General features: G+C 39.3%; 1 protein-coding gene and 1 non-coding gene across 7 annotated transcripts in view; one reads left to right on the plus strand and one right to left on the minus strand.

Annotated features, from left to right (window-relative positions):
- fam189a1 (family with sequence similarity 189 member A1) overlaps positions 1 to 11734 on the plus strand; it is a 58872-nt gene extending 47138 nt beyond the window's left edge. For 2 of the 6 annotated variants that reach the window (XM_025055605.1, XM_025055607.1), the window contains exons 5-12: positions 2841 to 2948; positions 3546 to 3706; positions 6317 to 6452; positions 7179 to 7257; positions 7339 to 8115; positions 9056 to 9127; positions 9295 to 9617; positions 10852 to 11732. In XM_025055605.1, the coding sequence (XP_024911373.1) occupies positions 2841 to 2948; positions 3546 to 3706; positions 6317 to 6452; positions 7179 to 7257; positions 7339 to 8115; positions 9056 to 9127; positions 9295 to 9617; positions 10852 to 11055 (1860 nt within the window). In that variant the 3' untranslated portion in view covers positions 11056 to 11732. Of the gene's footprint in view, positions 1 to 2840; positions 2949 to 3545; positions 3707 to 6313; positions 6453 to 7178; positions 7258 to 7338; positions 8116 to 9055; positions 9128 to 9294; positions 9618 to 10851 lie in introns of all 6 variants that reach the window. The other 4 variants (XM_008310091.3, XM_008310092.3, XM_017032704.2 and 1 more) reach the window with 3 other exon arrangements.
- On the minus strand, positions 4774 to 4845 carry trnas-cga (transfer RNA serine (anticodon CGA)). The gene has a single exon. It is a non-coding gene; the product is annotated as a tRNA-Ser (tRNA).
- Positions 11735 to 12318: the final 584 nt, after the last annotated feature.

Raw genomic sequence — 12318 nt, forward strand, 5'->3', positions numbered from 1 at the left:
TGGCTGTGACGGCTGTGCTTTCAGAGAGCAGCTACCGGAACCATGTGTATTATTTGTGTCCCAGTGTGAAAGTCACGCTTCCAGCTTCAGATGTGAAAAGTCAGTACAGCCATTTAGGCTGTGAATCTATAGTTACCATTCCTGTATTTATTACAGATAATACAGAGAGAACGGTGAAGATCTTGTTGTTGTGGTCAAGTTCAGGCAATGGAAAATGTTGAATTTTAGGAATTAGGTGTGTTAATTTGTTTAATGATTTAGATTTAGGGCATGGCCTCCAAACTCCTGGCTTCTATCTATCTATCCATCCATCCATCCATCCATCCATCAACCCCATCTCCATCAGTCCCTGACAGTAGGCAGCTTCCTTGTATAAACGTGAGAGAGAGTCAGGAGCTTCACCTAGTGGCTCACATTTACAAATAATAAGAAGTCAATCTATGAATTGGAACAAAACGTATTAGAACGGACTTTGATGAACAGATAATGTTACTGAGACTGTCAGTGCAGCTGGCTCTGTCCCTGTGCATATACAGGAGCTGCCAAGGATCCTCATAACAGGCTGGAGGATGGACTGGATTTGGACATTTGGTAAAATGATCTTGGAAGTTTTCCAAACTGTCCTCAAAACATATTTCCCAGGGCGATACAGGGGACAAGGATCCTCCTGAAAAACATTTCTCTTCGTAGCCAGTGCTGCCGTGTGTAATCATGTTAATTAAATGTTTTCTCAAACAGAGTGCAAGGGTCTCAATGAGTTAAATAGTTACTTGATTTTGCACTTAAATTATCGATAATAAATAGAGTTTGTACATCAGCGAGCCTTTTCTGGTTCTTTTACACATTAGTAAGTGTCTTATCAGAGGAATCACCAAGGAGAGTTAGTACTGAGCTGATCCCGCCTCTCCCCCAACCACTTGTTACTCTGTCTTTAGATTTCAAGCAGCTGGGATCTGTTGTTTTAAACCTACTGCCACCTCCTGGGCTTTTTTATTACTGACCCAAGAAATGTCCAAAGAATTTGCAGCATATTTCACTGTGTGCTAAATCTTTCATCATCTAAAAATGTATGGTATATTCTTTGGTCTCTGTAAACTACATTTTGTACATCAACAAATACTGTAAATATCTCTCGTGTATTTATACCATATTATATGAAAATTAGAGAAAACGATCCGAACGATATTTAAACGCAGTTCTTTACTGCATTTGGAGCTCGTGTGATATTTATACACAATGATTATCCAACTTGGAACATGTTCCAAAAAGGCCTCCATCCAAACCAAACATGGATTAGTCTTACTCCTGTAGTCGACTCTGCTCAGCTCTGCTTTAATCCAAACTGCTTCAAACTGGCTTCGTTAACGTTCTGCTCACGAACATGTGGTGTTTGATAGTAACTGAAAATCAAACATGTTCAAGAAACAGCATTTGCAGGTCTAGTCTGGCCAGGATAAATAAATAATAATAAGGGGATTTGAAGGGAATCAGAGTGTGTAATGTGAATGGGTTGGAAACAGATTTCTGAGGTCAAGGTATTTACACTTAGAAAAACAGTCTTACTCTGCACTCATCTCTCCAAAATATACAGTGTTGAGGTGAGTCTTAATCTGTGAATGAGTCAAGTTCGTCAGAGACCAATAATACTAACAAAGTTTTGATCTTTGAAGTTTTGGTGCCGCTATCATCCATGTTTCAGTTCTCTATTATCAAACACATCTGCTCAGAGTCTTACTTAGTTAAATAGTAAAAGTCCTGGTAATAATCTAATCAGGGTTAATGTGGTCGTAGATATTTTTTTTCTGATTTCTAATTTGATCAGGTTTTAATAAATGCACCACTTAATTTCCACAGTTTTCTATTCAGGGAGAATTCAGAACGATGTCAGTGAACTGCAGGGCCGATGTCTTTGTTCAGACTCAGCTAGTATTTCACCAGCACCACGATTTATCTTTGCTGACAGTTCCAAAACTGCTTTGTCCCTGAGCCTGCATCTCACTGCAGAGTCCAAATGTTTATACTAGTGCTTAGCCTTAACTGTTCTCAGAGTTATTTCCCCTGTAATTACGTTTATTTGCCTTATATAAACCACAAACTGAGTCACGTTTATTGGTGCCAGTGCTTTGACCTTTTTAACATATGATTTAAGTTCTCACAGTGAAGTTGGCTTGTGTTTTCTTACTGAACTCTCATGGTTTTCTATTATTGAGATCTGCTGCATTAACTCTTCTTTTCTATATCACTTTGGTTTATACTATAAGAAACAAACAACATAACAGAAGATGCTAATTATAAAGTACAATAGTTATAATCAAAGTTTGAGTTCATTTAAATCTTCAAATGTTCATTCAAATCTTCAAATTCTTTTATTTCATTTTATTTTTTCAGATCTCCAGTAAAAAATATCTGTAATCTATTCCTTTATTATTATTATTATTATTGTTATTTTATGAATTTACACCTTGTTGAAAAAATTAGCATTAGCATGAATCACACATCGAATTTACACCTTGTTGAAAAAACTTACAAATTAGCATGAATCACACATCTGACTAATATTAAAAAAATATATCAACAGTTTTGTACCTATGGGGAGTCATGCTTGTGCTCAGACATTTCGTTTTTTTATATTAAATATCAGAATTTAAGGAAGAACAAACTCAGGGCATTTTTCATCTTTGACCCGTCTGTTGGTTGAAGCCTCTGTATCTGAACATTCCCTGTATTAAATTCCCTCTCCTCCTGGACTCTTTTGTCATCTGCTCACACACACACTCTCTCATTTCTAACACTATTGTCTCCCCACCTTTGTTAACTCTTCCTCTCCTGCTCTTCTTCAGGAGCTGCTGTTCACCGTATGTGCTCTGAACGTTATCTCCACCATTGTGTGCGCCCTGGCCACAGCCATGTGCTGTATGCAGATGGTGTCAACTGATGTTCTGCAGATGGTGAGTGTGATGGAAATGACAATGCCAGCGATCGACGCCAGGGCGTCTGGTCCTAATTTCTTGACTTCCATATACATAATCATGCAGAGTGTATACACCCACGCTACATGGGATTAACAAAGCTGCAGCAAACACATTATGGCTATGGTGGCGACTCACCTAATAATTTTAGTATGATTTATCCTTTTGTACTACTACAACTACTACTACTACTACTACTATTACTACTACTACTACTACTACTACTACTTATTACTGATTGCAGCAGTTTCCCTTTTACAAAAAAAAAAAGTTTTTATGAGAAAGGTTCCAGGAAAGTTTTAGTGAGGTGAGGAAAAGTGCATCTAAACTACTGCTGAGTTGCTTCTCAACAACTTTTTTTAAAGAGCTCCTGCAGTGATGGCTGTGTAACACGGCATGGAATAAATACATAGATGCTTAGTGGCAACATTACGTTTTCCGTTGCAGAACTTCTGCCTTTTCAAGCCCAGAAATGTCATATCTAGTTTTTAGAAAAAAATGTAATTTCATAGTTTTATTTTGTGTGTATGTGGATTTAATATATGCTGCTCACAATCAGACAATGTTTTCTTTCAGTTTATGCCCCACAGAGCACGGGCACTAAATGCCGACTGCATGACTCCACATGGAACCATCCTCCACCAAACACTGGACTTTGATGAGTTTATTCCCCCCATACCACCCCCACCCTACTACCCACCGGAGTACACCTGCACCCCCTCAATGGACGGGCAGAGGTGAGATGCACGCTGATACTTTATTACATCCTTTATTCTTCAGTGTTCCCTCATCTCCAAATGTATCATCAGGACTCTGTGAGTGGTCCGCCATTACACGATAAAAACTGTAATTTACATGTTTCCTAATGATCGCAGCAACATGACGGCGCAATTATACACAGTGGAGTACTTGTGAATCTAAACTCTTTTTAAAATCCATGCATTCATTGCCTCTCGTTGTAAATACTTCATTAGCTCGGTCTGTATGTTGGCTACACATGTTATCAATGTGTTGACATTGTAGAAAGATGTTGTTGCTGCTGCGTGTAACAACACAGTTTAACCTCAGCTGGCTTCACCGTCTGCAGTGGAAATCAACAAATGGATTAAATATAATTTGTCACACCATTAAATTCCAGCATTAAAGTGCAGTCTGGCCCTGTTGTTGTTTAATTACGTGTTAATTAGGTGCTAATTATTTTGCAAAGACTAATCTGATTAAAATCTTTGAAGCATTTTAATGCATGGGCAGAATGACAAGCACTCCGTGTACAATAATTGCACCTTTCATTCACTCATCAATGCTGTAATACATTGTTAAAATCCCCGTTGTTTTATCCACATTCACTACAGGATCTGTAAATACCAACACATCCAGCTGAGGCTACGAGTCTGGGTCAGACCAGCCTCACAGAGCGCACGACAGTAAATAAGTCTGCAGCTGACACACTGACTGACGTGAAGGACTGGGCGCTGATTAATGTTGTTGAGGACATCGCCCTCAGTTTGGCTGCAACTCTCGACACAGTCTATAATCCACCGTTACAATAAAAACAGTAGTAGACTAAAATATTTTTGGTAGGATTCGAAATATATATTTTATATATTTGTATATACTATACCAAAAAATATTTTTGGTAGGATTCGAAATATACTTTTGCATAATTTTCAGACACATCTAATTTAATTGATTAATTAATAATAATAATGAATAATTTCAACTACATTGATCCCTTATTTGGGAAATTCTTGTGTAAGCAGCTGATATGCCGTTGACAGGCTGCCCCTAGCAGGTGCCAAGCATGTGGTTCCTCTGGGAATCGAACCCAGGACTCTCTGCTCTCGAGGCCGACGTGCTAACCGCTACATATGGAACCACCAATACTGCTGTTATTAGTGTTTTACCTTCAAAAAACATGATAACCAATCATGATTCATCCACAGCTGTGAATAATTAATTAATTAATTAATTTAATTCTTCTAATTGATTGACAGCTCCAGCAATTATAGTAAATAATAAGTAAAAACTATAAGGTGATTGTAACTAGGAAACTCCTACATTGTACTATATAATGGGACTGAACTGTGATGCAGACTATTGTACATAACACAGTATGGCCAAACTCACTGCAGTACAGAACCAGGGTTCTTTAAAAAATAGACTTCTGTAAACCCAGCATTTTATGGGCCTGAACACCAGCTGTTGGTTCTTGTTTGGAGAGGAACTGCAGAAACGTTTAGATGTAAATAAGCCTCAATGTTTTATTTAAAGTGAAACATCTGCAGAAAAGTTGCAGAAAAGAACGGCTGAGGTGATTGGAAATACTGTTTCCTAGAGAGGCACTATTGCACAGCGCAGCCTTCAGTTCTAATTGGTTTACGTTAATATGGACTCCATCCATTTGTGCTTCATCATCTATTTTCCCTAAATTGAAAATGACCTGAAAACAACGATCCGGACAATGAATTTGAATTTAAAAAGAATTAGTGAGAATATATTCAGTGAAGAGTGATTTTTCTGTAAACAGCACTTCATACTGAGATGCTAATTTACACCAACACCTTAAAGCAATTTCTGAAAATAAACGAGCCATTTCTGGCCTCAGAGACAATGCCATAGGTTTTATCCTTAAACACACTTTACATTTGTTACTTGGTTACTGCTGTCAAATCATCTCAAAGCCTTCGCCCTCCTGTAGGTTGGTTTGTCAGAAGGTGTTACATTTTCGTCAACCTCCTCTTCCTCTTTCACTCCATCCATTTTCAGTCTGGACAGGGTGAGTGCTGGTGCTGATGCAGACATTTGGCGGCAAGCCACATCAGTTTGTCAATTATGCCATAAATATAAACAAGGCGATGCGGTGACGGTGTCCCTGTCCAGGGCCAGGGAGGTGTCATGACATCATCATGGCTCGGATGATTGGTGGAGACTCTCAGGTGGTATTTCACGCTGACGTCTTTGAGAGAGAATAGGAATGTAATTAAAAGATAAAGGTGTGAACAAAACAAGTGTGTCGATGGATTTTCACTTGGCAGCATGTGAAACTGTGTCAGTGCAGGATGAACATATATTACTACCACTCTGTATCATCTGAGCTATAAAAAGAAAATGTCACTGTAAGTCCTCTGCTGGTTATGGTCCGATACACTCATTATTATTATTTTATTATTAAGATTAGATTAATAACACTGATCACCAGATAATAGATTGTTCTTTCAAGTATTGTTTTCACTTATATTACTTCATTAATATTACATGTATTTTCCTTGATTATGTTTCTACCAATGTTTTTACCAGAGACAAAATCTTGACTATAAAATGCCAAAATTTTAATTTGTCTCCAGCAGAGGCCTTCACCTGGATTTTCCTCATTCACCCTTCAGTGCCATCTATGGTGTGCCCATAAACAGCCCAGGAACCCTGTACCCCACTGACCTGCCACCTCCGTATGAGTCTGTGGTAGGACAGACGCCTGCCAGTCAGGTGAGGACACAGATGTCCAGGACACAGCTTTCAATGGAAATATCATGAATTTCTTTTTCTTTTTTAAATTACAGTAAATCAATATACAGTATGTCTTGATGTTTTTAATTGATGTTTTTTAAAAAAAACATTTTTTTCAATATTACTCCCCTAGAAGTAAAACATTTTAAAATCTGAAATATATAAAAAGCTTAAACAGGATGCAAACTTTAGGCTCAAAACCAAGATTCCAGAATTATGTTGCAACAGTACAATGAAAATCTTAATTGTTCTCCTTTTAAAACTAACAACATAGATATATGTAATCTTATATTTTTATATTTTTAACTTGAAGCTTTTATTATAATTTTTCAATTTTCTTGTTGAATCCAGTCAAAAAACAATTTAAAGTCTGCAAGAGGTTTGATTGGTTCTCTGTAATAGACTGCAATGTAATGTCTTCATTAGTGCTTCATGGTTTTATGGCGCCCTCTACAGACAGTAGTTGTGAGCACCGTAACGGATGAAAGAAACACCCCTTATAATCTTTTCTCTTACCACCTGAACCTCCCTAAATGCCCCAAGCACAGGATTTTTTTCTGCATGGTGTTTTTGAGTAGAATTATATGAACAATTCATCAAATAGAAACACTGTGTTACATCAAGTACAGTTTCCCCTTTACTTGAACAGCATGAGGAACAACAAAACCAACAGTCATCTAAAGAATTCACCTCTGTTCTTCACAGGTCACTACCAGTATTGAGCAGCAGGCCACTGAATCCAGCTTGTGTGAGAGGAACACGACTACAGGTCTCAGCACTCAGGGTAAAGTCAACTGGCAGGAGCCTGTGTGGTTCTCTGCCTGGAGTCATGCTGTTGATTCTTTGTTGTGTTTTTTTCCTTCAGCATCAGTGGACAGTGCATCACTAATGGTGTCAGAGGTGGCAGATCCAGATCAGACCTGCTCCTCTGAGGACTTGTGCTCCCTGGAGGTGCAGGGTTCTGACTCCTCTCCTTATGGCACTCTGCACACTGCCCCCACTGACGGAAGCTGCACCAGCCTGGAACTTTGTACACGTGACCCGTCACGTTGCCATCGTGGAGTGATTCACATCGATGTTCGCCCTAGCGACACGGGCTACAGTGAGTCATCGCAGACTCAAGAGTCTCTGGAACGCTCTCCAGACTGGTCGTCAGAGAACTATAGTAATCTGGACCAGGAGGACTCTGCAGACAACAGCCACCCATGCGAGGAACTGAGTGCTGCAGTGCACATATGTGATGAGCTGGCTTCAGCCAAACATTTGCCAGAAGAACCACCTAAACCTTCACCACACTCCCTGATTAAAGCTCGAATGATGAGCCGAAAGCTCATGCTCCCCGTCACGGTCCCTCCACCACCTCAGCCTTGTTCCCCGACCTCAGTTGCCTCCTCTGGTGGAACTTCTGCAAACAGCCCCGTGGCTCCATCCCCTTCCCCTCCCAACAGACCCCGGGGCCCAAGGCTGTGTTTCAGTGTTTGGTCACCTTCTTCATCATCACAAACCCCTTCTACCTCAGCCCAGAGGGGCAACTCGCCTGCAGAGAGGCCTCGGGTGCTTAGGAGCACCAGCAAGTACCGAAGGCTGGCACGAATTGTCCGCTCCACCAGTGACCCTATATCCTGCTTTTCAGCGACAGGAAGTAAGTGTGACATACATGCCAATAATTCACCTTTAAAAAAAGTAAATCACTGCTTGATTTCCTCTGTTTTCATGAATAGTGAAGGTAAGTTTTATCGAAGGAGCACATGGCAGTGTTTATCATTATACTTAAAATCTAAAAAAATAAATAATTTCTTATTGTATTCTAAAGAATGGTTTTACTTAACGGGGCTGCGGTTTTTGCACTTACACTGCAGCCGCCTAACATTATGTTTTATGTGTATTTGAAGTCCACATTAATAGCCTTATATATATAATGTATTAAGCAGTAGAATCCTACCATTGAGGCACACTGAAAGTTTTTTTTTTTTTTTCCGTTTGGCATCTCACCCTTGCCTGAAAACATAATTCCAGGTTTCCAAACTTCTTTTTAATTAGCCCTTCCTGTAAAACCCAGGTAAACAGTACATTTAGATTCTAAAAACTAGCAGACATGGCCAGCAGTACATTTGGCTAAAAAGGCTTAATCTTCTCTGTGGCATTTATTTGGAATCATTTGCAGAATCCAATCAAACTGTAGCATCGCGTTTAATTTAATTTTGTTTCCAAACATTGGCAAGTCTGCAGTCACTGAATAAATGTAAGAATGCAGATGTCACAACTAATTAATTGTAGGGGTGTTTCTTTTCTTTTTTTCTTTTTCTTTTTTTGCATTTGTCTTACAACACCAAGCAATCTGGCAAGGGTGTTGGGGTTTTTTGTTGTTGTTGTTGTTTGTTTTTTTTAAAGAAATATCAAGTATTTCTCTATCATTTAAAAACCAGACATAAACAAAACTGAAATAAAAAAAAACAGAAGGGTTTGTAGAAAGTCATCTATCATCGCTGGCTTTCAACACCAAAAAGTTAGACTGTTCCAGCTAGGAGAAACACTTTCAAGCAGCTTTTTGGTCCTGACTGGGTTTTTGTCTCCCTCTATAGGAGAAAATAGTTTATGTGCCTCTGCCAACAATCCCACTGCTGAAGCTTCAGCTCACTCTTCAATAGACCAAGGTATGAACATCCTCATCCTTGTTACAACGTAATAAATGAATACAACAAATATTCATTTACATTTGTAAGTTTTAAGTTGAAGTTATCCGTATGCTTTAACTGCATAACGATAAAGAAGAAGGTCATGTGTTTTAATGTTTGCCACATTTCCTCTCCTTTTTTTCTAGACTCAAGAGAAAGCACCACAGAGGGGGTTGGAGCTAAGCTCAGCCACACATTTATCCGAAGGCAGCCGAAGGATGAGAGAAAAATCGACTTTTTCCTTAAACCTCGATCCCAGCACACAAACTCATCCAGTGAACGCCCACACTCGCTGGCTGACCTGAAGATGTACAAAGACACCAAAATATTGGTGGCCAAGTTCCTGGAGCATTCCAACTGCAATCTACCTCCTGAGGTCCAGCAGGTTGTCAATAATATCAAGTGTGTCATCAAGTCGGATGAGAAACACATGGAGGAGGCTATCTTCAGTGCAAATGTCATAGATCAGGTAAATGAATTAGACAGAGGGCCCAGTATCCATCCAGCCATCTGGACTGGATGAATTTCAACCAGCAACAAACGCTATATAACCTAATCCATTGGTTCCCAAAGACTGGGTCGCGACCCTCAGGTGGGTCGCAAGAGATTTTTTGGGGGGGTCGTCTCGCACCATGTTTCCCAGGAGTGTACGAATAATGTCTATTGACTTGGGTCGTGAAGGTTTGTGACTTTTAAAATATGGGTTCCCAGTTTTTTGTTGTTTTTGTATTGTGCTTTTCTTTTCTTTGTTGTTTTTGTATTGTGCTTTTCTTTTAGGAAGGGGCTTCTTTTAAAAATGTATACTGAGGGTCCTTTGTTTTCATCGTCCTCAACCTATTGCGCTTCATGGTTATTTTGCCTTCGCACCAACAAACCACAACAAACAAACAACGTTGTTCGTTTTAAAGAGTTTATTGATTAGTAAGTATGATTGAAAGTTGTTATCGAAGCTTTAATGACGCTCCAGGGCGCAGGTCTTACAGAGAGCAACACAAGCACTTGTCTGTACGAGAGCGCTAGTTGCAAGCTAGTGCAAGTTACATTTATAGTGCGCTGGATACATTTTTTGTGTGCATATAAGAATATGAGTGGAGGCCAGTTGAGCTCAGTACCATCGCCGCCTGTGAGATTATCTGGCCAACAGTAACTTAGAAACAGGGAGTATGTCCGTGCATTTGCCAAGGTCTTACAGGAACTGATGGAAAGATAATGAGTAGTATCTCCCATCACTGGCAAGCACACATAAGGTCAGACAGGTCGTTACAGTGTTTTTCCACTGACTTTCAGTATAAGTCAAGTAGTGGATAATAGCACAGAATATACGTTTGTCAAAACAGGCTGAATGTGTGTGCTTGACATGTGATAGTTTGGTTCTAGCACATATGGCATGAGATAGTCACCAGTGTGCTATGATAAGATCCAGCCCATATAGCAATATTGTTCTGGTCCAATGATTGGCCATAAATGATCATTTCACTTTCATTTTGAATTGGCATAAGGGAAGCCAAAAATGCTGTGTCACTGCAGGAAGTCTCCTGCACCAGCATGCTGTTCTACCACAACTGACACATCTTAAAATGTATTTCACATTTAATTTGACATTTTCACAATGAAAACTGTTAACTTTTTCAAGAAGCTTGGTAACGTGTAAAAACGTTAATGACTTGTGTCTGTGTCTCTCTTGGCAATCTTGTGCTCTACAGATGATGACACAGCAAATCACAGGCAGCCCAAGAAAGCGAGACTGTGACGATCTCCATCTCCAGAGCTGCGGGGCTTTAAGTTACTCTCCTTCCTCTTCTATGTGCCGTCCCAAACACCACCAACAGACAACCAGCTCCTCCATCAAACTGGTGGAATCCCCCTCATCTGAACACAGCCTTGACTGCAGAGAAACTATTCTCTGACTACGTCTCTCATCAAATACTGGTCAAAACATAGTGCATTTTTAGGTGCTGGAGTTGCAGGAATGTTGAGCTGAGCAGCAGATGTTCTGCGGAGTAATTAACATCTCTTCAGACATTTGGAGATCATTGATTTGTACATTGTGGCTGCGGGAGAGGCAAAGGGAAATGCCCTTGTGTCGTCTCTTCTTGTGCCCTGTGAGACTTTGCCAAGTTATCAGCAGAAAAGGTAGCAAACTCAGACTGAACCTGCCAGTGTCTGTACAAACGTCTTTCTCATCATGAAAACAGATGAATGTTTCTCCCTCAGGGGATCTTTTCTACTGAATTCTATCCATTAAAAAATGTAAACAACTGGTAAATCTGACCCCGTGACTGAGAGACAATGGTAATTATTGATACTACAACTGTTTTAATACAGAGCTGAGGGCAAAATGTTTGTTTTTATCTGGGAACTAAGCTGACTGGTCATGACCAGCCACTGATTGCAAATTTTGTGGACATGTTTCTAAATGCGTGGTAAATATTTTGTGGTGTCACAAGTTAAAAAAAAAAAAACATCACAGATGTGGATTATTAAAAATACCTCATTGTGATTCTTATCAGTGTTCCAATAAAATATGAGTTTGTAATCTGTGGCTTTGGTTCTTCTTTAGTACATGATTGTCAATTAATTGCAGGCATTGCAGTAATTGTTTTGTCAAACAAATCTGAATCTTTTCTAGTGATCTTGCAGTTTAGTGACAGTGAGCCCTTTGCCTTTGTGATTTTGAGAATTACCCCAATATAGACAGCAACTGATTCAAGTCAAACCTTTGAGTGAGTTGTGTGATATTTAAAACCGTACACCATAAATACTATTTTAATATACAAAATACGAAAATACAATTTTTTTTAGAAAATAAAGCCAAGGATTGCAAAATAAAGCATCCTATTTTTAGCTGATGCCCAGTAGTACTTGATATGGTATTTTGACCACAATTATAGAGTCTAACCCATAGAATAGCTTTGTAACTACTGTTTCAGGCTGTGCTAGCAACATTTAAAAAAACAAACAAACAAACAAAACATGTTGGACCAATTTTCTCCCTCTATTTGCCAACTTCTTGAAGAAGAGCATAATATACATTTATAGTGGTTGGTGAGTGCTCTAGCCTTACATTACAAAGATAATTGCTTTGATTTGGTCAGACACTGATGGTCTTCCAGTATACTGTATATATTGCATGTTGTTCCTGTGCGATTCTATATCCAGGTACTTTGGTC

This window comes from Cynoglossus semilaevis, chromosome 5, assembly GCF_000523025.1.
Source record: "Cynoglossus semilaevis isolate Cse_v1.0 chromosome 5, Cse_v1.0, whole genome shotgun sequence".
Lineage (NCBI taxonomy): Eukaryota > Metazoa > Chordata > Actinopteri > Pleuronectiformes > Cynoglossidae > Cynoglossus > Cynoglossus semilaevis.